This window comes from Lytechinus variegatus, chromosome 2 (genome assembly GCF_018143015.1).
Source record: "Lytechinus variegatus isolate NC3 chromosome 2, Lvar_3.0, whole genome shotgun sequence".
Taxonomy (NCBI): Eukaryota; Metazoa; Echinodermata; class Echinoidea; order Temnopleuroida; family Toxopneustidae; genus Lytechinus; species Lytechinus variegatus.
The window spans coordinates 41007585-41031612 of record NC_054741.1 but is presented as its reverse complement, the minus strand read 5'-3'; the positions used below and the strand labels follow the sequence as shown (position 1 = coordinate 41031612).

At 36.1% G+C, this 24028-nt stretch overlaps 1 protein-coding gene across 2 annotated transcripts; it reads right to left on the bottom strand.

The window, feature by feature from the left end:
- Window positions 1-2363: 2363 nt before the first annotated feature.
- LOC121408099 (deleted in malignant brain tumors 1 protein-like) lies at window positions 2364-23248 on the bottom strand. Of its 2 annotated transcripts, XM_041599440.1 has the most exons (5): window positions 22853-23248; window positions 20022-20199; window positions 17687-17883; window positions 14940-15269; window positions 2364-4614 (listed from the first exon to the last, which is right to left on the bottom strand). In XM_041599440.1, the coding sequence occupies exons 1-5, from the start codon at window positions 23097-23099 to the stop codon at window positions 4253-4255; spliced, it is 1314 nt and encodes a 437-aa protein (XP_041455374.1). In that variant the 5' UTR covers window positions 23100-23248; the 3' UTR covers window positions 2364-4252. The 2 variants fall into 2 exon arrangements, with proteins under 2 accessions (XP_041455374.1, XP_041455375.1); XM_041599441.1 differs by lacking the exon at window positions 14940-15269.
- Window positions 23249-24028: the final 780 nt, after the last annotated feature.

Here is a 24028-nt window from a genome sequence, read left to right as displayed (position 1 = left end):
AATATCAGTAATGGATGGGAGAAATAATAATTTGTCCGGACAATATAAAGGGTTTATATTAAATTAAAGGATTTCCCTGATTAAACATGGATGCAGTCCATATGATGTCGATGAAAACATGACACGTTGACCGAAATGGCGGTTATCCGATGACCTTGAAAACCGATGACGTAGAATGACGTATGTCGAAGGTTATCGGAGATCCACGAAGTCCGTCAAAGAATGGCGTCACCAAAGTCTAGGCGCTTTCGACCTGTCGCATGGCGTCGAGAAGAAACTAAGCTGAACTCGGGGTTGAATATTCAGGATACATCATCTTGGTTCAGGGCTGACGAAAACTGAAGGCTTCTATGGATGTAGCCCCAGAATAAAATGGCTGTCCATGGATAACAGCTCCCTGACCAAAGGACCCTTGAAAATTGAATAAATTCCCATTATCTAAAATGGCAAATCCTAATTTTTAACATCTCAATGATTACTTGTATAAATCATTTGTTAATACATGTCTTTCTTATTATTTAATAAGCAACGACAGAATATCTAGATAGTATTAATTTATCAGCATAAATGTGTCAATCCTAAAAAAAAATGACATTAATTCTCTCCTGAAAAAATACTGAAATACAACCATTCCATCACTTCAATATATTTGTGATAATTATTTAAAGCCGGAAATTTTTAAAAACTCACAGCGTAAAATGTATGCTTATCAAAGTTACCGAAAATAGGCTTCTGATTAATATAATTATCACAACAAAATCTGGATAAGAAATTCAGACCAAAATTACCTCTTTGATTGAAGAATCTAATATTTCTCTTTTTAAGCTGAAATATACTGATAAAAATATAAAGTAGACTCACCACCATTGTGGGTAGGAAAAACTCCAAAATTAATTAAAACTGAGGGTCATATCTTCCTTGCTCCTCAGAACACAACCTCTCTCGAAGAGTAACAAAATGAAAGTGATCCTACTCTCTGTGCACAGCAATGAGGTGCACTGTACAATCAATAGACCTCGGGCGGGTCTTGGAATGCTAAGTGTTTATTCCACCTGTTACTAGAACCTGGAACCTACAACAAAAGAACCTACAAGAACTGAATACTTTATAGCCCTTCCTATTTAAAGTAATTAAATACATAGGTTTTTATTACACCACTCAATCAATAATACTGCCATGACAAGGCCAAAATCAGTAATTTATCATTACCTTTTAAATTTAGACTTTCTTTATTTAAACACAACTTTCAAAATTACACCATTAATCAATTTTTCCTGTTAACATTTTCTATGTTAAATAAACAAATTTTAGAATTTGGCTTGAGTGCAAAAATAAAAAACAATTGCTTGTGACAAACTTACATATGGCATAATTATTGGGTAAGGTCTATTTGAATGCTTCATTAAAGAGAAATGTTTTAAGTTGGGATTTGAAAACTCCAGGATTATTTTGTGATCGGAGAGTACTGGGGAGCGAATTCCAAAGGGAATAATGTTTTATGGTCATGATATTAATATTATTCATGAAAGCAAGGTCTATTTTACATCAATCGCATCAATATTCTGGTTTGATTAAAGCACAGTACTGCGAATGCGCAAGCGATGGCGATGAGCTCCATTCATGAATTCATCGTGCATAAATTATCTGAGCACGAGCACACGAGTAAAACTTGACCTCGAAATAAACTTCATATAAACTTCAAATTAATGGTGAATAGGCATTATAATTACACAATTGGTTTCACATTTGGGGGAATATAAGTCAATTAAGTCGTAGTAGTGCTACATTACTATTTGTTTTGATGATTGTGTGACCCAAACGACATTAAATCTATTTTGTTGTCTTTTTTTATGCACCAATTTTGCAAAACCTGCACCGGCGCTTGATGACATCGATCGAACACCGATTTTAAAATCAATTTGACTCGGGCTCAGTCTCCACCTTATCTATTTTTGGATAGAAGCCTCAACCTCTTTTTCTCTATTCTCTGAGGTCGCATACATTGTATCCCAGCTTCTTTTAGGGACCCTTCATCCCCGATGAATCTTCTCTTAATTGCTTGGAAGCATTTGGATGCAAAGGAGCAAAGTCATCAGATTTCTCAGCGTGAATTTATCAGTTCATTATCAGGAACATATTGGGTCTATTAGGTCTCCGAACAGCTCCAGACTTGAGGTCTTTGCAATCTGGTGAAGTGAACAGGATGTCTCTCACTTTCCTCATCACACTATTTTGTGCTATCGCTCAGCTTTTGCCACAATATCGAAAGATGTCACTGACTTTTCAGGGCTATCCAAAACCCAACTGCTTTTTAAGTCTTCTGGTCTAGTTCTTCTTGATGTGACCAGCCTGTAATACGCTAGCTCCTTCTGGAGTCCTTCTTAGGTTCCTGAAGTGCTAGGGAAAAAAAGCTCTTCGAAACTATGTCTCACTTTTGTTTTAGCACTTGATCATTAAGTGTTCTTCTGGTAGCAACCAGTTCTGGTCATGGTTGAAGGTTCCTCCAAGCCCTTTCATTCACCCATGAACCATCTTGATGGCAGAAACATTGGTGTTTGCCCCTTTCCAGTGCTTCTTTATAGCCAGGAATCAGAGTAAGACTACATGTACCACCACTGGTAAAGTTGAGCTTTCTTCTTAGCCCCTTCTCGTCCTTCTTATCTGTTAGAGAAGACAGGGTCTCTTGCCTGTCAGAGCTTGTGTGGTACCTGGTGAGGGTGAAATTACACTTTCAGGGCGATCAGCTTTTCCCCTTGCATGAATCCTTTCTCCCAATTCTATTTTTCATCTCACGAGTGTATAAGCAATCCAGGCTATATTCACTGATGCTCTTCTCTCCGGTGTTATGCCTTAAAGTCACCGCACACCTTACGACTCGACTGGTTTGCGACTGAGTGATTAGAGATGAATTGCAAGGTAGTCATAAAGCCTTGACACTGTGCACCTTGCGATCTGGTCTGCGACTCACACATGCGCTTTTTGCTTTTTGCCATAGCAACTGAGAAAATGGCGCTTACTACTGCGTATGCGCGTTGCATATCATGTACGCGCGTTGCATATCATGTACGCGTCGTGACTCTGCAGTCTGATCGGTTGGAAGTTGGATTGAGCTTGCGATCCATTTGTAAGGATTCAACATGTCAAATCCTTACAATTTTCTTTGCGATTTATCTATGACAAGAGCTGTGATGTAACATTTCCCTTCACTCAGTCGCAGACCAGTCGGGTCTTAAGGTGTGCGGTGGCCTTAAGGTCTATGGTACTTACAGTTTCTTCTGAGCCCTTTTCAAGTCAGACAGTTTATTTCGCAAATTTTTGTAAGAAGCTTTGGGCATTCAACCTTTCCTACTTGTTGTTTTTCTTGATAAGCATGCCTTCCTGTCGAGAGCTATTTGCTTCTTGTGCCCTCAAGTTGACAGCTTCTACTGCCATCACTTACCAGCTCCATTCTCCAGGGATATGCAACCCTGGATTAATCTGTGCTGATTTACAACTAGTAGTGCGTGTAGATAATCTATTCATTGATGAAATTCAGAAAAATCATATCTGATTTTATTATTTACAAGATAATATGATGTATATGTCTGTGTCACTTGCATCATTCCATCTCCTTAAATATATGTCAAACATTTGTTGCCACAGTTATTAATTAGCTTTAGGACAAATACAGACTTTATAATACAGGCTACTTACTTTTGAATATTTATGATTTAAAATCGAAGAGTCAAAACATTTAGAAGTAAACAGTAATTGAAGTTGACTTTTTAATAAATTTCACATTTGATTTGACAAAACAAACTTGTCACCTAAGTGCATATCAAAAGGATAGGATAATGATTGCCACGGGTTGAGTGTGTGTCTGTATGTGTAAAGTAAATCTACCGCAGCCGTATGGCGAGACAAACACAGCCGTTTTAACATATTTGTACCAGCTAAATACAGATGGTTTGAATAAAAAGGAATAAAACAACTGTTTTTGACTTGCCGTAGAGTAAATGTGACCAAGGTATAACTCATTTATTTTTGGGCATGGGGCTTCTAAATGGAAAAAGTCAAAAGTGGACCGTATCTGTGAACAGGACCATCTCCAATCATGAGCAGTGGTGCTACACTGATGACCAAACACAAGATGCCATTATTAAAGGTATCTGCAAACATTACCAGCAAAATATTTGCAAATTAAAAAACACGATATACTATTCATATACACTGTTTCAACTCATCATGACTTTTCATGTAAGCAGGCTGTACATCAATGTATTTTCATACCTTTATTTGGAGCTACTGTAGGCATATGATCAAAGCACTCCACACCAGCATCCTCTGCATGAATACAGTTATGTTCCCCCAGTGGTGATGTATCACACTGTAGCAACCTCTCTTCATCACCATTGCATTGTACATCATCTAATAAGATGGGTCCTTCCCCACTGCCATAGAATGCGTTGCCATGAGAAATACCAATGCTGCCCAACCTCATCTGTCTACATGCAACTGTAGCAGCTTTATCTGTCCAGTAATCATCACAGATAGTCCCCCATCTAGATTGATTGCCATAGATCTCAATACGTCCTTTGGTTGAAGACTGGCTTGATGATACTAAACGTAATGATCCTGAAAAAAATTTATCAAACATATCCATTTGTTGAACTTTGTGGAGTTTGACATTTTATTCTTCTAATAGTAGCTTGTAATTTTTCTCTCAGGCAATAACAAATCCTTTCCTTCCAAATTACATTCAGCTTTTACATATTATCCATGGACCTGGCCACGGAGCATTATCTATTTCTGCTGGGGGTGCTGTGACAGAATAATCCTCCGTGGACAAGACCCTGATATCATCTTCATAGATACAGCAATAATTTCAGAATATTGTATCCAGTAATATTCAAATAATCTTCTATCTAACAACAATTATCTCTAAATATTATGGGCACATTAACTTCCAGAAATTTAAGATTAAAAAAAGAACCTGACTCTTTTTATGGCAATTCTCTGCTGCAGATGGAAGTATATCAGTATCAAGTCTTTAAACAAACCTAACTATTATACTGATCTGTCTTTTGAAGCAGTCCTAAAATAGACTTGAGAGTAGGCCTGTCATAAGTAGTCAAGGACTCAAGTCTACTTGAGTGTTGTCTGGAAAGTTACCTTGCGAGTAGGGCATTTTCATTGTTCGAGTACTTGCATGATGCATGAGTATTGCTTTTTTTTACACGACATATGCTGAATTACTCACTTGTGAGAATAAGACTATCTAGTCACTTTTGATGTTCGCAAATTTGATATAATTCTTCATTTTTGTTGCTGAACCTCTATTCACTAACGAAGTTGAACAGCAAAATTTACACTAATCACTGAAAACTCACAGAGGTAGTTTATCATGTAAATGAATTTAAGCTTACACCTTTCATTATGTTCCTCGTGATATCATACGAAACGATCAACGAAGCTAAAAGGGAAAAGACAGTTCACACACTTAAGCCACACACAGTGCTAGATCATAAAGCAGATTTGATTAAAAGTTATGAAACAAAAATAGAAATATGAGGGAATTGACTGAACTACAATGAATTATTTCAGTTCAGTAGGGAAAATCAAAGGCATTAAATAAAATTATGATTACCGCTAAATAATGATCCGTTGTTGATAACATTAACCCTAAAACGGCATCATGCCCCCCCCCAATGCTTCCCGCGATATTTCCAAAATGCAAAAAGATAGCACCACAAAATTGTATGACTTTTTTTTGTTGAAGTCTCCGGCAACTCTCCGGAGACCAATTTCGCGATATACTGGTACAGCATTGCGACGCCACCTGACTTTTTACGAGACAATGTCAAGCCGAAAATGGCTCATTTTTATACTTGTGTACAAAGTCTATGGGAGATAAAATTCATAAAAGGATTATTTTTCGTCCTGATTGGTCTGTTTGATTAATTTAGGGTTTAATTTAGTTGTTTAATGGTCTGTAATAAGTTCCAATGACAAAAAAAGAAAAACAAACGATAAAAAACAAAGAGATACATAAAAAATTCTAAAAACAAAGAAATATAAAGGAAACAAGTGGAACGCCTCTGGCAGTCTCGTCTGCATTACGCGATTTAATAAAGCAGCAGTGTTAACTTTGAAAACTACTATAAAATAATCATTCACAAAAACACCATTCATATAATGAATAGTATTTTTGTGACATTCATTGACCATAAATGACATTTGAACGGTGACTTAAGACTTGTCAACTATACCCGTGTCCACTTTTTATTCACTCTTTCCATAAACTGTCAAAGTTACGATGGCAATTCAACAATTACCCCAACATGGCCTATTAAAGGGGAATCCAACCCAAATAAAAACTTGTTTTTGTCATGAAAAGAAATATCAGACAAAGTGATAGGTGAAAGTTTGAACAATATTGAATAAACAAAAAGAAAGTTATGAATTTTTTAAAGCTGTAAATATTGGTAATCACTATACCCATGGAAACGTCAAATTGGCCACATGTGTGATATCATAGTGATGTAAGGCAAGGACTACTCTTCCATGTACTCCAATACATATTATGGCTAAAATGTCATTTTTCCCAAAAGTAGTATTTCAAATTATATTTTTCTTTCATGAGGACATAAAACAATATACTACCTGGGTTATATCTAGATTACTGCCCCATGGGAATTGATACTTAGGAGAAAACCACAAATCCCTGATAATAAAGTACATGGCCTATGGGAAAGTTGTCCTTGCCCCTTGTCATAATTTACTCACCCAATAGCCAATTTGAAATCTACATGGTATTAGTGATCTCAATTTTAAAACAGCTCTAACTTTCTTATTACTTGTCCGATTTCTTTCAAACTTTCACCATTCTGTTTAATTTATTTTTCTCCCTCCCAAAACAATATTTTATGGCCAAGGCTGTATTCCCCTTTAAAGTTTATTGACCGTAACTGACCTTTGACCTTGGTTTTGTGACCTGAAATTCACAGGGAATGTTCAGTGATACTTTATTACTCTTATATCCAAAGTTTTATGAACTAGATCCGTAAACTTTCAGAGTTAGGATGGTAATTCAACAAATACCCCCAACACGGCCAAAGTTCATTGACCTTAAATGACCACTGACCATGGTCATGTGACCTGAACTTGCACAGGATATTCAGTGGTACTTGATTAACCTAATGTCCAAGTTTCATGAACTAGATTCACAAATTTTCAAAGTTATGATGGTAATTCAACAAATACCCCAACTTGGCCAAAGTTCATTGACCCTAAATGACCTTTGACCTTGGTCATGTGACCTGAAACTCAAGCAGGGTGTTCACTAATACTTGATTAACCTTTTGCTCAAGTTTCATGAACTAGGTCCATATACTTTAAAAGTTATGATGTCATTTCAAAACTTAACCTTCGGTTAAGATTTTGAAAATCATTCTCCCAACATGGTCTAAGTTCAATGACCCTAAATGACCTTTGACCTTGGTCATGTGACCTGAATCTCAGGCAGGATAATTAGTAATACTTGATTAACCTTATGTCCAAGTTTCATGAACTAAGTCCATATACTTTCTAAGGTATGATGTCATTTAAACAAGACAAATGCCAAGCGTTGTCTAGCCTGCATATTGCAGTCATGAAGAGACTGCATGTCAAAACTATAGGTCATGTCATTAGTGGAAAAAAAACAGATAAGGTCATGCCTTTAGTGGAACAAACAGATACAAAAAGCATCCGAACATACAGTACCAGTCAGATATCTTTAATACCTGTTGCGAAGCAATAGAAAGTTATTGAGTGCACAACACAGCACAGTGCCAGTCGTGGAAAGTTCATTGACCTTTGACCTTAATCAAATTCAACTCGCATTCGAACTTGACCTGCGCCTTCAAGAGATGGACCTCTTGTATGAATTTGGCGATCCTACCTCGAAGGTATAAAAAGTTATTATGTGTACAACACAGCACAGTGCCAGTCATGGAAAGTTCATTGACCTTTGACCTTAATCAAATAAGCCAGTTCGTAGTTCCTTTCTGTGCATGATCAGAGGAAGGTCAATTGTACTAAAGTGACATGGTGGTTTAAAATCTAATGAGACAAGCACCAACTTTGATATCTTGATTATTCATATATTCTTTTGAATAGTGGTTTTCATTTACATCCACAAAAAACAATGCGTCCACGAACGACTGGTATTTCACAGTTTGCCAAGTACATTGTGCAACATGCCATGATATGCATTTGAAGTAGGAATGCAACAAATACCTTCATAAAGTGGTCATTGGTGTGCTATTCTAGTCACCTGGTCTATTCAATTTCTTCATCCTGCTGTGTAAGGCAAGCTAACGTAATTACTTGCTTTGAAATCTGCCTATAATAATGAAAGAAATGAAAGGTCATTTGACCAAAATTGTCCAGGAAGTAACTACGAACTGGTCTATTCAATTCACATTCAAACTTGACCTGCACCTTCAAGAGATGGACCTCTTGTATGAATTTGGCAATCCTACCTCGAAGATATAGAAAGTTATTGTGTGTACAGCACAGCACAGTGCCAGTCGTGGAAAGTTCATTGACCTTTGACCTTATTCAAATTCGACTCATATTCGAACTTGACCTGTGCCTTCAGGAGATGGACCTCTGGTATGAAATTGGTGATCCCACCTCAAAGATATAGAAAGTTATGTGTACAACAAAGCACAGTGCCAGTCATGGAAAGTTCATTGACCTTTGACCTTATTCAAATTCGACTCATATTCGAACTTGACCTGTGCCTTCAGGAGATGGACCTCTGGTATGAATTTGGCAATCCTACCTCGAAGATATAGAAAGTTATTGTGTGTACAGCACAGCACAGTGCCAGTCGTGGAAAGTTCATTGACCTTTGACCTTATTCAAATTCGACTCATATTCGAACTTGACCTGTGACTTCAGGAGATGGACCTCTGGTATGAATTTGGTGATCCCACCTCGAAGCTATAGAAAGTTATTGGGTGTATAACACAATTGTGCCAGTCATGGAAAGTTCATTGACCTTTGACCTTATTCAAATTCGACTCATATTCGAACTTGACCTGTGCCTTCAGGAAATGGACCTCTGGTATGAATTTTGTGATCCCACCTCGAATCTATAGAAAGTTATTGGGTGTACAACACAATTGTTGACGACGCCGGAAATAGTGATACCTATGTCTCGCTCCGCTACGCAGGCGAGACAAAAACAGAATAGAACTTTCAGATTACTAAACGGACAACCAGGAACATTTTAAAATTGATTTGAGGCGCTAACAAGTAAAAATATATTTTATATACCTTCCGTTATGAACTCCCGTCCTCCAAAAGGAACAGCGGAAAAGGAAACAAAACAGAATTAAAATAAGAAGTCCTAAATATCTCAGATTACTAAACGAACAACCAGGAACGTTTCAAAATTGTTCCGAGGGGCTAACAAGTAAAAGTACATTTTATATACCTTTCGTTATGAAGTCCTGTTCTCTAAAAAGATACATAAATGACGTGTTATTCAGACAATGGCAGAAAGAAAAAAAAACAGAATAGAACTTGTAAATTTCTCAGATTACTAAACGGACAACCAGGAATGTTTTAAAATTGTTTGAGGTGCTAACAAGTAAAATATAGTTTATATACCTTTCGTTATGAAATCCTGTTCTCCAAAAAGAAATATAATTATAAATGACATATTATTTAGACAATGGCGGAAAGGAAAATAAAACAGAATGGAAGTCGTAAATATCTCAGATTAGTAAACGGACAACCAGGAACATTTTAGAATTGTTTTGAGGTGCTAACAAGTAAAATATATTTTATATACCTTTCATTATGAAATCCCGTTCTCCAAAAAGAAATATAAATGACATAGTATTATTTAGACAATGGCGGAAAGGAAAATTAAACAGAATGGAAGTCGTAAATATCTCAGATTAGTAAATGGACAACCAGGAACATTTTGAAATTGTTTTGAGGTGCTAACAAGTAAAATATATTTTATATACCTTCCGTTATGAACTTCCTTCCTCCAAAAGGAACGGCAGAAAGGAAATTAAAACAGAATAGATATAAGAAGTCCTAAATATCTCATATTACTAAAGGGACAATCAGGAACGTTTTAAAATTGATTTGGGGTGCTAACAAGTAAAAACATATTTTATATACCTTCTGTTATGAACTCCCCTCCTCCAAAAGGAACGGCGGAAAGAAAACAATAAAACAGAATTGAAATAAGTCCTAAATATCTCAGATTACTAAACGGACAATCAGGAAAGTTTTAAAATTGATTTGAGGTGCTAACTGCTAACAAGTACAAATATATTTTACATACCTTTTGTTATGAAATCCCGTTCACCAAAAATAAACAAAAATGATATATTTATTATTTAGACAATGGCGGAAAGGAAAACAAGTGGAATGCCTCTGGCTGTCTCACCTGCATCACGCAGTTCAATATAGCAGCAGTGCTGACTTTGAAAACTACTCTAACTCGCACAAGATGTTCAGTGATACATGGTTACTCTTATGTCCACTTTTTATGAACTAGACCAATAAACTTACAGAGATATGATGGTTATTCAACAAAAAAACCCAACATGGCCAAAGTTCATTGACCTTACATGACCTCTGACTTTGATCATGTGACCTGAAACTCGCACAGGATGTTCAGTGGTACTTGATTACTCTTATGTAAAAGTTTCATGAATCGATCCATAAACTTTCAAAGTTATGATGGTAATTCAACAGATACACCCAATTCGGCCAAAGTTCATTGACCTTTGACCTTGGTCATGTGACCTGAAATGCGCACAGAATGTTCAGTGATACTTGATTACTCTAATGTCCAAGTTTAACGAACTAGACCAATAAACTTTCAAAGTTATGATGGTAATTCAACAGATACCCCCGATTCGGCCAAAGTTTATTGACCCTAAATGACCTTTGACCTTAATCGTGAGACCTGAAACTTGCACAAAATGTTCAGTGATGCTTGATTACTATTATGTCTAAGTTTCATGAATCAGATCCATAAACTTTCAAAGTTATGATGGGAATTCAACAGATACCCCCGATTCGGCCAAAGTTCATTGACCCTAAATGACCTTTGACCTTGGTCATGTGACGTGAAACTCAAGAAGGATGTTCAGTGATACTTGATTAACCTTATGTCCAAGTTTCATGAACTAGGTCCATATATTTTCTAAGTTATGAAGCCCATTCAAAAACTTAACCTCGGGTTAAGATTTTGATGTTGATTCCTCCAACATGGTCTAAGTTCATTGACCCTAAATGACCTTTAACCTTGGTCATGTGACATGAAACTCTAATAGGATGTTCAGTAATACTTGATTAACCTTACGGCTAAGTTTCATGAACTAGGTCCATATACTTTCTAAGTTATGATGTAATTTCAAAAACTTAACCTCAGGTTAAGATTTGATGTTGACGCCGCCGCCGCCACCGGAAAAGCGGCGCCTATAGTCTCACTCTGCTATGCAGGTGAGACAATAAAACAGAATAGAAGTCATGAATATCTAAGATTACTAAACGGACAACCAGGAACATCTTAAAATTGTTTTGAGGTGATAACAAGTAAAAACATATTTCATATACATTTCGTTATGGAATCCCGCTCTCGAACAGAAGTCACAAACATCTAAGAATAATCAACGATCGATTTAGGTTTTAGAATTATTTTCGTGTATTAATGTCTAAGAATTAGTTATATATACATTTTGTAATGATCTCCCTTTCTTCTCTGATTTGTTTAGCTCTGGTACAAATGATTAGCCTCAGTGTTTTGACTATAGGTCAGATAAGGACAGCTTGTCCCCCAGGAGTATCGCAGGTTACATTTTATTTACAGTTGATCAAGTTATCTCAACAAGTGGATATCCAGGCTTGTTGTGGCAAGTGAGTTACCAGGGTCGTAAAACTTTTTTTGAAATCCTTCTGACCATCACATGTTTGCGCTGTAATTTGTGTGTGGATTGTGTGAGCAGTTTGGTCAACTTGATCTGCTGAATTGGTAGATGATAACATGCCCCCCCCCCCCGGAAAAAAATATATTTTACCACTTTCCAACTACATATGTCCCTCCTTTCTGCATCAGTTCATCTGACTTTCCTTGAATCAGAACACAATGCAGCCATTCTTCATGGTGGTCTGAGTGGTCTCTCCTCAATTCCATCTTTTCTTCCATGCTTATTCCCTTATTATTTTCCTTTATTTCTGTTCTAACATGTTGTACTTCGTTTTAATAGAGTTTGGAACAGGATACCAAATTTAATTAGATTGGATAAATCAAATTGAATAATATATTAAGCGTGACTTATTTTGCCACTTTTGATCTTATTTCTTTAAATCTGTTTTCAATTCACATACTATATATATTTCTTAAATTTTATATCCTTGTATAAAGTATACTTTATTTCAGAGTTATCCCCTTGTTTATCTCTTCCATATTGAAAAAAACTACGTTCTGGCTTTCATCATTCTTTTGGACCGAGTATAATAATAAAGAAGAAGTTTGCTTGCTAGTCTTAAATTGGAGGCTTGGCTTAATGGCAAGAAATCAATGATAGCACAATATGGGTAATAGAAGTACCAGTCGTGGTTCAAATTCAATTATGGACATTTTCCAGTCATATTTAATGCAAACGTTGTTAGCTTAATCCAACTATTATTTATTCTAAATACATGTATATTTTACTGAAGAATATGCATTTTGGCATGGCAGGTTGACATTTTAGAACCAACTGAAAACGTAGACTAGCCCCTTTCACAGACTTTGAACTCTCCTCCCATCCCTTAACTTTTGTTTACGGAAAAGTAATTGCGCAATCTTGATCAAGAAGCACATGGTCATCAGAAATCTGATACTTCTGTTGTCTGGGGTCTATTATAACAGACAGGCACGGATCCAGGGGTGGGGTGTGTGCATGTATGTACCCAAAATAAGTGGATTGATGACCTTTTTTTTTATTTGCTTGTAATTTTTCGGGGGGGGGGGAGGGGGGCAAAATTCCTTCATGAGTGATGGCATTTTTTATTATTTTTTTTAGTGGAGGGAGGTCGTCTAATTTAGGGGACACAACCACCCCCTTAATATTTTGGAACCGCGCCAATCTATTGGCCCATAATATGATTAAGGAAAAAACACACAAACATCCTGTAGTTGTGAAACTTGACAAAGATGAAAAAGGTAGTTTGGAAAATAAGAGTAAACAAAATTATACATATAACATTTGATGGAGTTAATTCTTTATCAAGTCGGTCAAAACAATCATCAAAAATTAATTTTGATATAGTACTTGATCATGCACAGACTTTGAGGATACTGAATTCACAGCAATACATTCTTTCTCAGTCATTGATTGTGTGTGTACATGTACCTCTGTTATACATCGTATATGGAGAGAAACTGTGTAGCTCTCTGGCTGTACCAGCTCGCCATGCAGGCAAAAAGCGCTCACCACAACCGCCACTGTCAGGGCGGTGAATATGATGTGGTGTGCATGCCAGAGTCAGTCAGTGCCGTGGTGAGCGGAGTGCATCGGGCTGGCATCCCCGGGGCTGGCATGCATGGTAGCGGTCAGCCAGGCGCTTGCTTCGAGCATGGAGGTAGAAAATGCTTCGAGAAAATCAGGTGTGGCGCTTAAGGAATAAGGCGTGGCGCTATTTTTTTAGGTGTGGCGCTTCATCGATGAAATGATTTACGCGTGGTGCTATATCTCTAAAATTGAACCAGTTGTGCCACACGTACTCAATGGCAGCGAGGGCCTTGCTTGTCACACCAAATGATTTAGATCAGTCAGACTGCAGGTCCCAAGAAAGTGGCTTCTTTCATCCAAGTGATATTCATGACTTGATATGTTTTGCATATTTAATGACCTTGATGCAGACCAAAACACCTTTTTTTCATTCTGTAATTGCTGCTCTAATTGTGCATCGAATTTCATGAATTTGGTACCATTGTAAAGAAGAAGAATCATTCTTTCAGGTCATTTGTTTGGATTTATACTAAGATTTTGTAATATAGGTTAAAATTTTGATCTAAAATATGCTACAAAATAAATATTTTCACCTGACAAAAGCTGCTATTTTCACACTTTATTTTTGTTTGAGCCCAAATGATTATTTATATCATGATAAAGCTGAATATGTATGCTTTGAAATGATACAGGTTTCAAAAAAAGAATTGGTTTAATCGGGTCAAGATCACACTTTTCATTTGCCAAGTAAGCAGTTTGAAAACAAGAATACTGCACTCTGATTGGTCAAAGAGACCACACAATGGCAAATTCCAACGGTCTCAGTGCCTGGGTTCGTGGGAAGGTCACACTTCCCATGTGGTAATCTCCTCAAATACCTCGCGCCTGTTGTTCTGCGAACCTTATCCAGCCAATCAGAACTCTGGATTTCATGCAAGTACAAAATTTCAGAAATCTCGTCTTGTACCTTGGTGGGAAAAGTGTGATCTTGACCCAATTAAAGGGTGCCGCATATCAAGAGTGGCACTGTGAGAAAGTACAGAAGTTCAGCTTTATGGTGATATAGATAACATTGAGGCTCAAAATAAAAAAGTTTTGCACAACTTGCAAAAGAAAACAGAGGAAGAAAATTCAGTTTTGAGGCACATTTTCAGGCCAGCAATTTACTTATTTAACAAAATATTGTAAACAAAATAAATGACCAATATGAAAGAGTAACTTTTACTCTATCTGATGGTGCAATAATATTTCATTTAACTTGAGGCTAAAACAGGTAAATTCTTAGAGAAAGAAAATCTCACGAATCACGAGATTTTGCAAGGAGGAGGATTCAGCCACAAGATGATTTGGATGAATCTGGCCTTTTTGCTCATTAGCATAGGGACCTGCGGTCTGAGATTAACAAATTGAACTCAGCAAATTTCATTCAGGATATCTGATTACCCAAAGGAAGCAGTGGTGTATCACTACAATATATCTTAAAGTCAATATGTATTCCATTACAGGTTGAAGAAGATGGTTTTAGCATCACTGAACATTCTGATAGAAACTTCTCAAACCCTTCACAGACTACAGATGTTATCACAGGAGTAGAGATAAGAGTAGACATGAGGTTCATGCGGATGATGTTGTTAGCATGGGTGTGGCCTAATTGACGACAGATTACATGACCTGCTATCATGTCTAAATCAAACCCACAAAAAGGGAGCCATCCTGGATAGGGAGATTTCTTTACTTGCAGAATGCCAGAGCTGAATGTTCCATTCAACTGGACTGTATTGAAGAGGGGAAAAAATATATTTGATGAAAGAAATTCATCTTCTTGATTCTGTCCTTTAAGAATTCTTACCTGAAAATATACTTGTATACATGAGGAATATTAAAGAAAATCCCCCTCCTCTACCTCTCATCCTTCTCAAAATTATACTGATAGTTCTAGATGCTGTTCCCATATCTACATGTTTTTAAAAAGTTAATGTAAGCATGAACTATATTGTAAAAGTGCAGATATTATATTGATAGTGCTTTCATATATGTTAGATAAGTGTGGTTTATCTTACATTGTGGTTAAGACAGAAACACTCCTGTTTGAATATAACAGAAGAGCCGACAAAATAACACACAAAGAGTGAAATGTCATATTCTGGTGTGGTAATTCAAGTTTATGCACATTATCATTGCTCTCATGATTATTTTTAAGAAAAAAATATATTAATCAGGGCTCCACACTAACCCTTTTTTTCTACTGGTCCAACCTATTTATGTCAGACCAGTACATACCCAGTTTTTCATATTTTTACTGGTTCGAACCTAAAATCTACTGGTCCCAAAAAATAAAGAAAACATTAAAAAAAAGGCGCAAGTTTATTTTTCTAGTCTTTCGTTACCCCCCCATAAAATGAAGGAATGAAGGACAAAAAAAGCGAGACAGAAACGAAGAAAGAAAGAATAAAAGAAAGGAAGGAAGGAAGAAAAAAAGAAAAGGTAAAGAAAGGATAGATGTGAAGGAAGGAAAAAAAAGAAAGAACTAAAGAAGAAAAGGAAGGAAGGAATAAAGGAACAAAAATAAGAAAGAAAGAAAGAAAAGAAAAAGAAATGAAGGAAAGAAATGAAGCAAGCAATACAGAAAGAAAGAACAAATCCAGAAAGTAGTAAAGGAAAGAAAGAAGAAGCAATAAAAAAGAAAGGGTAAAAGGAGAGATGAAAAGAAGGACAAAAGAAAGAGAGGAAGGAAGGATTGAAAGAAGGAAGAAAGGAATTAAGGAAGAAATAGAAGGTAATATGATAGATAGAAGGAAAAAAATAAATAAAGGAAGGAAGGGAAGGAAGGAAAGAAGCAAGCAATATAAAAAAAAGAAAAGATAAAAGAATAGATGAAAGGAAGAAAAAAAGAAAGACTGAGAGACAAAGAAAGGAAGGAATGAAAGAATAAAGGAGAGAAGGGAAGCAAGCAGTCAAAAAAAAAGAAAGGAAAGGTTAAAAGGATAGATTTAACAAAGGGAAAAAGGAAAGAACAAGACAGATAGAAGAAAGGAAGGAATGAATGTAAGAAAGAAAGGGCTGGAAGAAGAAATAAAAAAAAACAAGGGTAAATAAATGATGGATGGAAGGAAGAAAGAAACAAAGAAAGTAACAAAGAATGAAGGAAAGAAAAGGGTAAAAAGAAGGAAGGAAAGAAAGGAAGAAGAGAATAGATGAAATTTCGGATGGATAGACTCAAGAATTAAAGAAAGAAAAATATTTTTAAAAAGAAAGAATGAAAGAAAGAAAGAAAGAAAGAAAGAAAGGAAGAAAGAAAGAAAGAAAGAAGGAAAGAGAGAGAAATAACAAATAGAGAAAAATATTTTTTCAAAGGATAGAAAGAATGAAAGAACGAATTAAAGAAAAAAAGGGAAATTATAAAAAAGAAAGACAGTAACAAAAAATGAAAGAAGAGAGGGAAGAAACAAAGAAAGATTGAAAAGAAAGAAGGAAAGAAAGATAGGAAGAAAACAGAGGAAGAAAGCTAAAACTATCATCATAAATAATTTATCAGTTTCTTTTTGGCTCAATTAAAATAGCTACGAAAGAAAGTCAGAAGCCAAGTGTATCAACACACATAAATGCATATGTGGGGCTATTATGCATTCAGACAATATCACCCGAAACCCGATCTGTTTGAACCAAAACAGAAGTGAAAATTTCTCCTTTTACTGCTTAAAAATGACAGAGTTACTCCAATCTTAGGAAATATGGACATTCTAAGAGCCTTTCATGAGTATGAACCATGAATTTTGACAGTTCTGTGAGAGATTTCTGCCAGAGTTTAGCCAAGCTTCGTTCCCGCAGCCAGTAGAGAATTTACCATGTGGGTTGTGTGGCTGGCTACGTGTACACTGTATGCTACTCTAATAGCACTTACGTGCGATTCATTCTGTGTGTGAATGACAGAATTTAACGGGGGGAAATGGTTTGCAGCGAATTTGACCATTTCTGGAAAAGTTATTGGCCCAACAATGGTTTTTATTACTGGTCATGTCGGACCCTTAAATCTTGCTATTTTTGGAAAAATTACTGGCCCGACAATGATATTTTTTACTGGTAATGTCGGACCAGTAATCTTCCTATTTCTGAAAATCTACTGGCCCGACAGCGATTTTTACCGGTCTGGGACCGTCAGACCCTGTATTAATAATGCTCACAATATCTACCTAGCAGAGTATCATTTTGTAATGCAGGTGCCTTGATACATTTCAATGGAACATGAAGTCTCTGCTCCCCTGGTACAAGAGTGCTGGTAAAATTGATATGTCCACAATCTACCAATCTTGATTCATATCCTGAACATTTAACTCTCGCCATCAACCAGGGCACAGGTTGCTGCTTCACGCTTTCATCAACCGAAATCCTAAAAGTGTAAACAAAAACAGAACATTTTGATTTGACATGAGTGAAATCAAATCTTGTAAGATCATGAAATCTAAGCTGAAACTTGATCGCACTGAAGATCACAACACAGAAAAGCACTTGGATGGAAAAAGACCAGACAAATCATGAGAATGTCATGTTTATTTTTCTTATTTCTCAGCAATTTACAAAATTTCTTCCAGAATCCTTTGGCATATATCTTTTTTTCATGCATAGGCATACAGATACTTGTATGGTCATTTTATTTGATTCTGTGTGAACTCATTTAGAAATCATTACCCAGCTGGCATTAATCTTTAACAATGTTTAGGGGAAGGCGGGGTAGGTTGTGAAACTTTTGCATTTTGCACGTAAAAATTGATATGACTAATAATCTTGTAAGATAAGTACCTTGCCTTTAAATTGGATTCTTGGGAAATATTTTTCACCTACATAACTTTCTACCCCCACACTGAAAGTCATTATGACCTTTGAAAAACAACGATGTCAAATGGCTCAACTTTCCCCATCTGTGGGGTAAGTTGTGCCATCTTCGAGGCAAGTTGAGCCACAAAAACTATGAACAAAATGTATGCGGGACGAACCAGCAAGTCAATTTTTTATTTAAAGTCTTTTCACTTGCTAATTCTCTATAAATAACATCCTCTAAAAGTAAAAGAACTGACTAGTGAATTTGCTCCTTTCTGCCTTTCAAGCATTTTAAGTTTTTTTTTATTATACATTACTATAAGAATTACCATGGATCAACTTGCCACTTGATGGCTGGCTCAAATTATCCTAGTCCGAACTTCATGCCATATTTTCACATCCACACATTTCTTATGCATCCATCATTTAAAAGACCATGACTAGAATGAGAATCCATACATGGACTAACAATATTGTTCTTATTTCTTTATTATATTTAAAGATGTGTGTGAGTAAAAAGCACTGATCTATTTCACACCCTTTTATACTCTTTTTGGCTGAAATTTGTATTTTTCCATTTAAAAATATATATGTACCTTTTGTTTCAAAGTTGAAAACAATGTGGTGGGGTTAAGGGTTATGTAATGGGTCGTCAATACATGACACCACCACAACGTCTGACTTATTCCTTATTTGCCTGGGGTGGTGGCTCAACTTGCCCCTGTGCTCAAATTACCCACCTTCCCCTATAAGAGAAAAAAAAATCTAGTAGGATTCACTGTCACATATTGGGAGCATTATTATATACATTTTTAATAATGTATGTATGTGTGTACATGTATTCTTAAATGCAGAAAACATCAAACCTTTTCAGAAAAAATGCAATCCAAGCTCACATCATGTCCTAGTGTAACTCATTAACATCATTTTCATGAAACTGTCATATAATTTCTTCAATAAACAAAAGAAAAACGATTCATTTGCATTTTGCCAAATGACAATATTAATGCATTTAAAATGTTTAAACTTAACATGTACCTATCCTTTAGGACCCCCTTTTCAATGGTGAATTTAGTATTCCCATGTAAAAACCTATCTGCTGAAAAAAAAAACATTTTTCTATAGTACAGTGTAGCTTCAAGACTTCCAATGCTTGGAATGCTAAATAATAAGCTAGGGTGTATTCATTTGAATTCACAGAGCTGCCAACCTGAAAAGGAACATTTCAGTATTTTTAAAGTTGAAAATCAGTTATTTCAGTGAGGAAATCACCATTTTCCAAAAATACCATAGGACAACACAAAAAGCTGAAACTTTAGAAATCAGTATTTTACATTAAAATATAAGTATTTTTCTCACTTTCCAGTACTAAATACTGAAAATCAGTACTACTTGGCAGCTCTGAATTCAAGGCATATTTTTTTGACCGATGACTGCCCATATTACCACAGGACCGGTAATTGATAAAATTACAAATGAAATTCAGTGTCACCAAAGGCCCAAGAGAATCTGAATATTTTCAAACCTAGATCTAAATCCACATATGAAAACTTTCACATGACTCTATTTCAAACCTTTAATCAACCAGTAGCAGTAGAGCTATGAATATAGTAGGACCAAGCAGGATTTCTCAATTTTCTGTAGCGTTATTAATCCACTTTGTTCTGTTTGCGACTTTTAGTTACTCTGCAGCTCACATAAACTACTTACCCTGTATTACTATATTCCTCATATCCCATTTGATGGCATGCAACCTCGCCCAATCTCCAATGTACATGTAAAGCATCAGTATAGCTGTACACCCAGCCCCATCTGTTGTTCATAAATACTTGAAGGAGGCCTTCGTTGGTGGCATTGCTTCCAACAAGACGCAACTCATACAGCCTACCTGTTGTAGTCATTTAAAAAGTACATGCATGTTTAAATGAGACTTTATGAAATGAATGTCCAATACATAATACAATTACTAAAAATTCATACCATTTACTTCATAATCATGTGAGAAATATGTACCTACTACCGGTATGTAATTTTTGTAACACAACTTTGAAAAAAAAAACAGATATTCGTTTTCTTCTATTTACTTCATGAAGATAAGCTGCTTTGTCACGTACTGTATGCAATGAGTAAAATCTCTTATTTGATACAGGAAAAACATGAAAGTTGATGGAATTTCGCCTCATTTGCCAAACATGTATGATTGACACAGGATTTTCATTTTCATTAGATTAGTATCATATTTTCATGACTATGCATATTATATCCCTTACAGTACAGAAAATTTGATTGGGAGAACTCTTTATCTGACTACATCATAATTTTTAACAGAAAACTGAGATTCATTGGAGTTCAAAATGGTGACTTGGGAGCCTGCGGGAAGCAGCCACATGCTTCCTATCCTGGAACCAGCTAGCTTAGATACAACTATGCATAAATTAGAGCTAAGCCGAGCTGGAATTTGTCCAAGTCAGGGAGATGGATCTATAAGGACTAGATTACAAATATTTTTATTTTGTCCAAACTTTAATACTGAAGGGACATAAATGAATACAGCAGGTATTTCTTTTGAAAGTATAGTGGGATGTATTATCCTCGATATGCATGTAGTAATTATTATAGTAAATGCCGAACCAACCTTAGATAAAACTAGAGATGCTCAGCGGTTTGCACGGCCGAGCACATGTATCCCCCGAACCCACCACGTCATCTGTCATTGCAATATAAAGAGCTCACACAGAAATTTGACAAATAAATACAATTATCATGGCGACAATGACCCTTCCCACATTTTGGCTGTGGGTATCAAATTTGATGACAATAATATGACGCAGCAGCGTGACTCTGCAGAACCTAAAGTATTATCCAGTATCACCTGTTGGGGAATACAATCATAGAGTAATCTGGATATATTTTGTAAACCTAACCCGAAGACCCCCCAAAAAAATGATAGGCATCTTTGCTTCACCTAATATTGCTTCTGTTATGACAAACTGGAAAAAAAGCAGAAGTTACAGGTTTGACCAAATTTTCCACAAAAATAATATGGTGACTATGGCAACCATGTCTCCACCCACTCCAAAATCATTAGGCGGATTTGCTTTACCTTAATGGACCTTCATGGCAAATTTGAAGATAATTGGAGAAGAAATGCAGCCAGCAGAGCTCTCACAAGGATATCTCTGCTATTTTTACAAAAACCCTTTGTTACCATGGCAACGATGCCTCTGCCCACACCAAAATCAATAGGCGGCTTTGTTTAATGGACCTTCATGCCACATTTGAAAATGATCAGAGAAGAAATGCAGCTGGTAGAGCGCTTACAAGGACATCTCTGCTATTCAACAAAAACTCTTGTTACCATGGCACCGATGTCTCCGCCTACACCAGAATCAATAAGCGGCTTCGCTACTGTAAAAGCTGTTATTTTCGCGTACAGAATTTTTCGCGAATCGCGGGGGTCCCGACATTTTCGCGGGTTGTTAAATTCGCGATCGGAAGATGTAAGATACATTTTTACAGCATTTCAAAGAAGCAAAACTAGTGCAATTCATGTGCAAATCTACACCTCTCAAAGTCACCATGCTGATATGTCTTTTATACATAAATATGTCCCTGTAAAAACAGTTACAAATTGTGGAAAAAGTGGCTTGAATTTCACTTTTTTTAACCTTTAAATCTAAAAATTCATCATGCCACAGGATCTATAGGGTTAAGCAATCTTTGGAATTTGTGTTTGATTCGATTCATTTTTAAAAAAGTTGGTAAAAAGTGCAAAATTGTGGAATTTTGTGAACAGAATGTTCACCTTCAAAATTCTGGTCATGTGACTTATGAATATTAATGAGTATGCAAATAGCTACCAATACATGTGTAAAGAGTCAATCAGATGACAATAAAATCAAATTGTTTCATGGAAAATACATTTTAATATTACAGTGAGTGTATAAATATTGATAAAATAATGTTAGAAAATAGTTTAGGCCCTGATTTTGTTTGAGAAATTAAAAAAAGTGAAATTCTAGCTAACTTTTTGAATCACTAACTGTATTTTCTAAGCCTATTTTTTGTACATATAGAGGTGCATATCTCCATTTCTCAATATGCAGGATGTTTTCAATAGCAAGGCTATGCTGTTGGGGGCATTGGCGCTGACTAAGAAATGTGTCAATATTTTCGCGTGTTGTTAAATTCGCGGCATCGGCAATTCGCGAAATCCGCGAAAATAAAACCCCCGCGAAAATAACAGCTCCTACAGTATACCATACTCGACCTTCATGCCAAATATGAAGTTGATCAGAGAAGAAATGCAGCTGATAGAGTGCTCACAAGGACATCTCTGCAGCGGCGGCGCGACAAGGCCAAATCCAAAGTATCCTCTGAACTCTGTTCGGGGGATACAATAATTCTACTTCACTACCTCACACCTGGCATAGCATATGTTAATTTTGTGTTCATATTTATCTTACTATGTCTCTTTAATATTCTGATTTAGTATACTAGTATATTTCCCAAATAAACATTACCTTTACTCCTAAGCTTACCTTCAACACTGGCTACCGTTGAGCACTGCACACCAGCACCCCCAGTGGATGTAGTATACGCTGTTCCTAATGCCAATGTGACTGCTATGACAGTAGTACATGTAGTTGACATCCTAGCTGCTGCTGACGAGGTGCATGGTATTCCATTCTTCCAAGGTGAAAAGCTCACCAAGACAAGCAGGCATGCAAGCTTAAGATGATAGAGTAATTTAATCAATGGCTGGGTGGATGTGGTGTTTGCAGACATGATGAGGGATTCAGAGCAGTGATAGATTTTCTGCTTGACTAGAGATGCTTGGAGCACAGGTTTCAGAGCCAGATTTCTTCCATTTGATACACTCTTTCATTTATATGTATCTCTACGATCTTCGACTTGTCTGATGATGATGTATCAGAGACCTATAAAAATAGAAGTACAAAATACATCAAATACAAAGAAATACACAATGATAAAAAATAAACAATAATCAAATTAAAATGAAACAAAATTCACAAATCAATACCTACATTGATTTTTTACTAAATAAATGCATATTCTTATAAACCTACATAATGAATAAAAGCGGGCTTGGTGGTGAAAGAAGATTAAGCCCATATTAACTCATATTCATAATTCTAATATTTAAATGTATCCTCTTGTTCATAAGCCTTATTCAGTTGTTATTTTTGATGTCAGGTATAATGTACAATCCTACTCAGATACATGTATGCAAGCCTATATGTGGATAAAAACATTTGTTCCACTGAATGGCATTTTGTCATCACATAGACAGGTCAAGTCCACCTAAGAAAAATATTGATTTGAATCAATAGAGAAAATTCAAACAAGCATAATGCTGAAAATTTCATCAAAATTAGATGTAAAATAAGAAAGTTATGATATCTTAACGGAGAAATAATTATGAATGGTCGTATTATACATCAATCGAAAGGTAATGATGTGGGGAGTATCATTATGTCATTTGAAAAAAAAATACATAAGGTGGAAATTGCCAATTAAAAAGTGCTAAAATGCATCTCCAAACAATACCTCGAATCAGTCTCTGAATTGACTCAAAGTCAATGACGTACATGCTTGTACGAGAGACCTGATTGGCTCTCCCACTCCAAGCTCCACTCCTGTGCAAAGCCTATTGAAAATACGAGGGTATGTACGTTTTCTCCATACGTGGACGA

Bases quoted from the DNA above. Each gene is read 5' to 3' on its own strand.
- LOC121408099 (XM_041599440.1), bottom strand. From the start codon at position 23,099: ATGTCTGCAAACACCACATCCACCCAGCCATTGATTAAATTACTCTAT. The intron at 17,884-20,021 runs GTAAGTAGTTTA...TTACACTTTTAG, and splicing joins GAGGAATATAGTAATACAGG to GATTTCGGTTGATGAAAGCG. The intron at 4,615-14,939 runs GTAATCAGATAT...AATTTTTTTCAG, and splicing joins TACACCACTGCTTCCTTTGG to GATCATTACGTTTAGTATCA.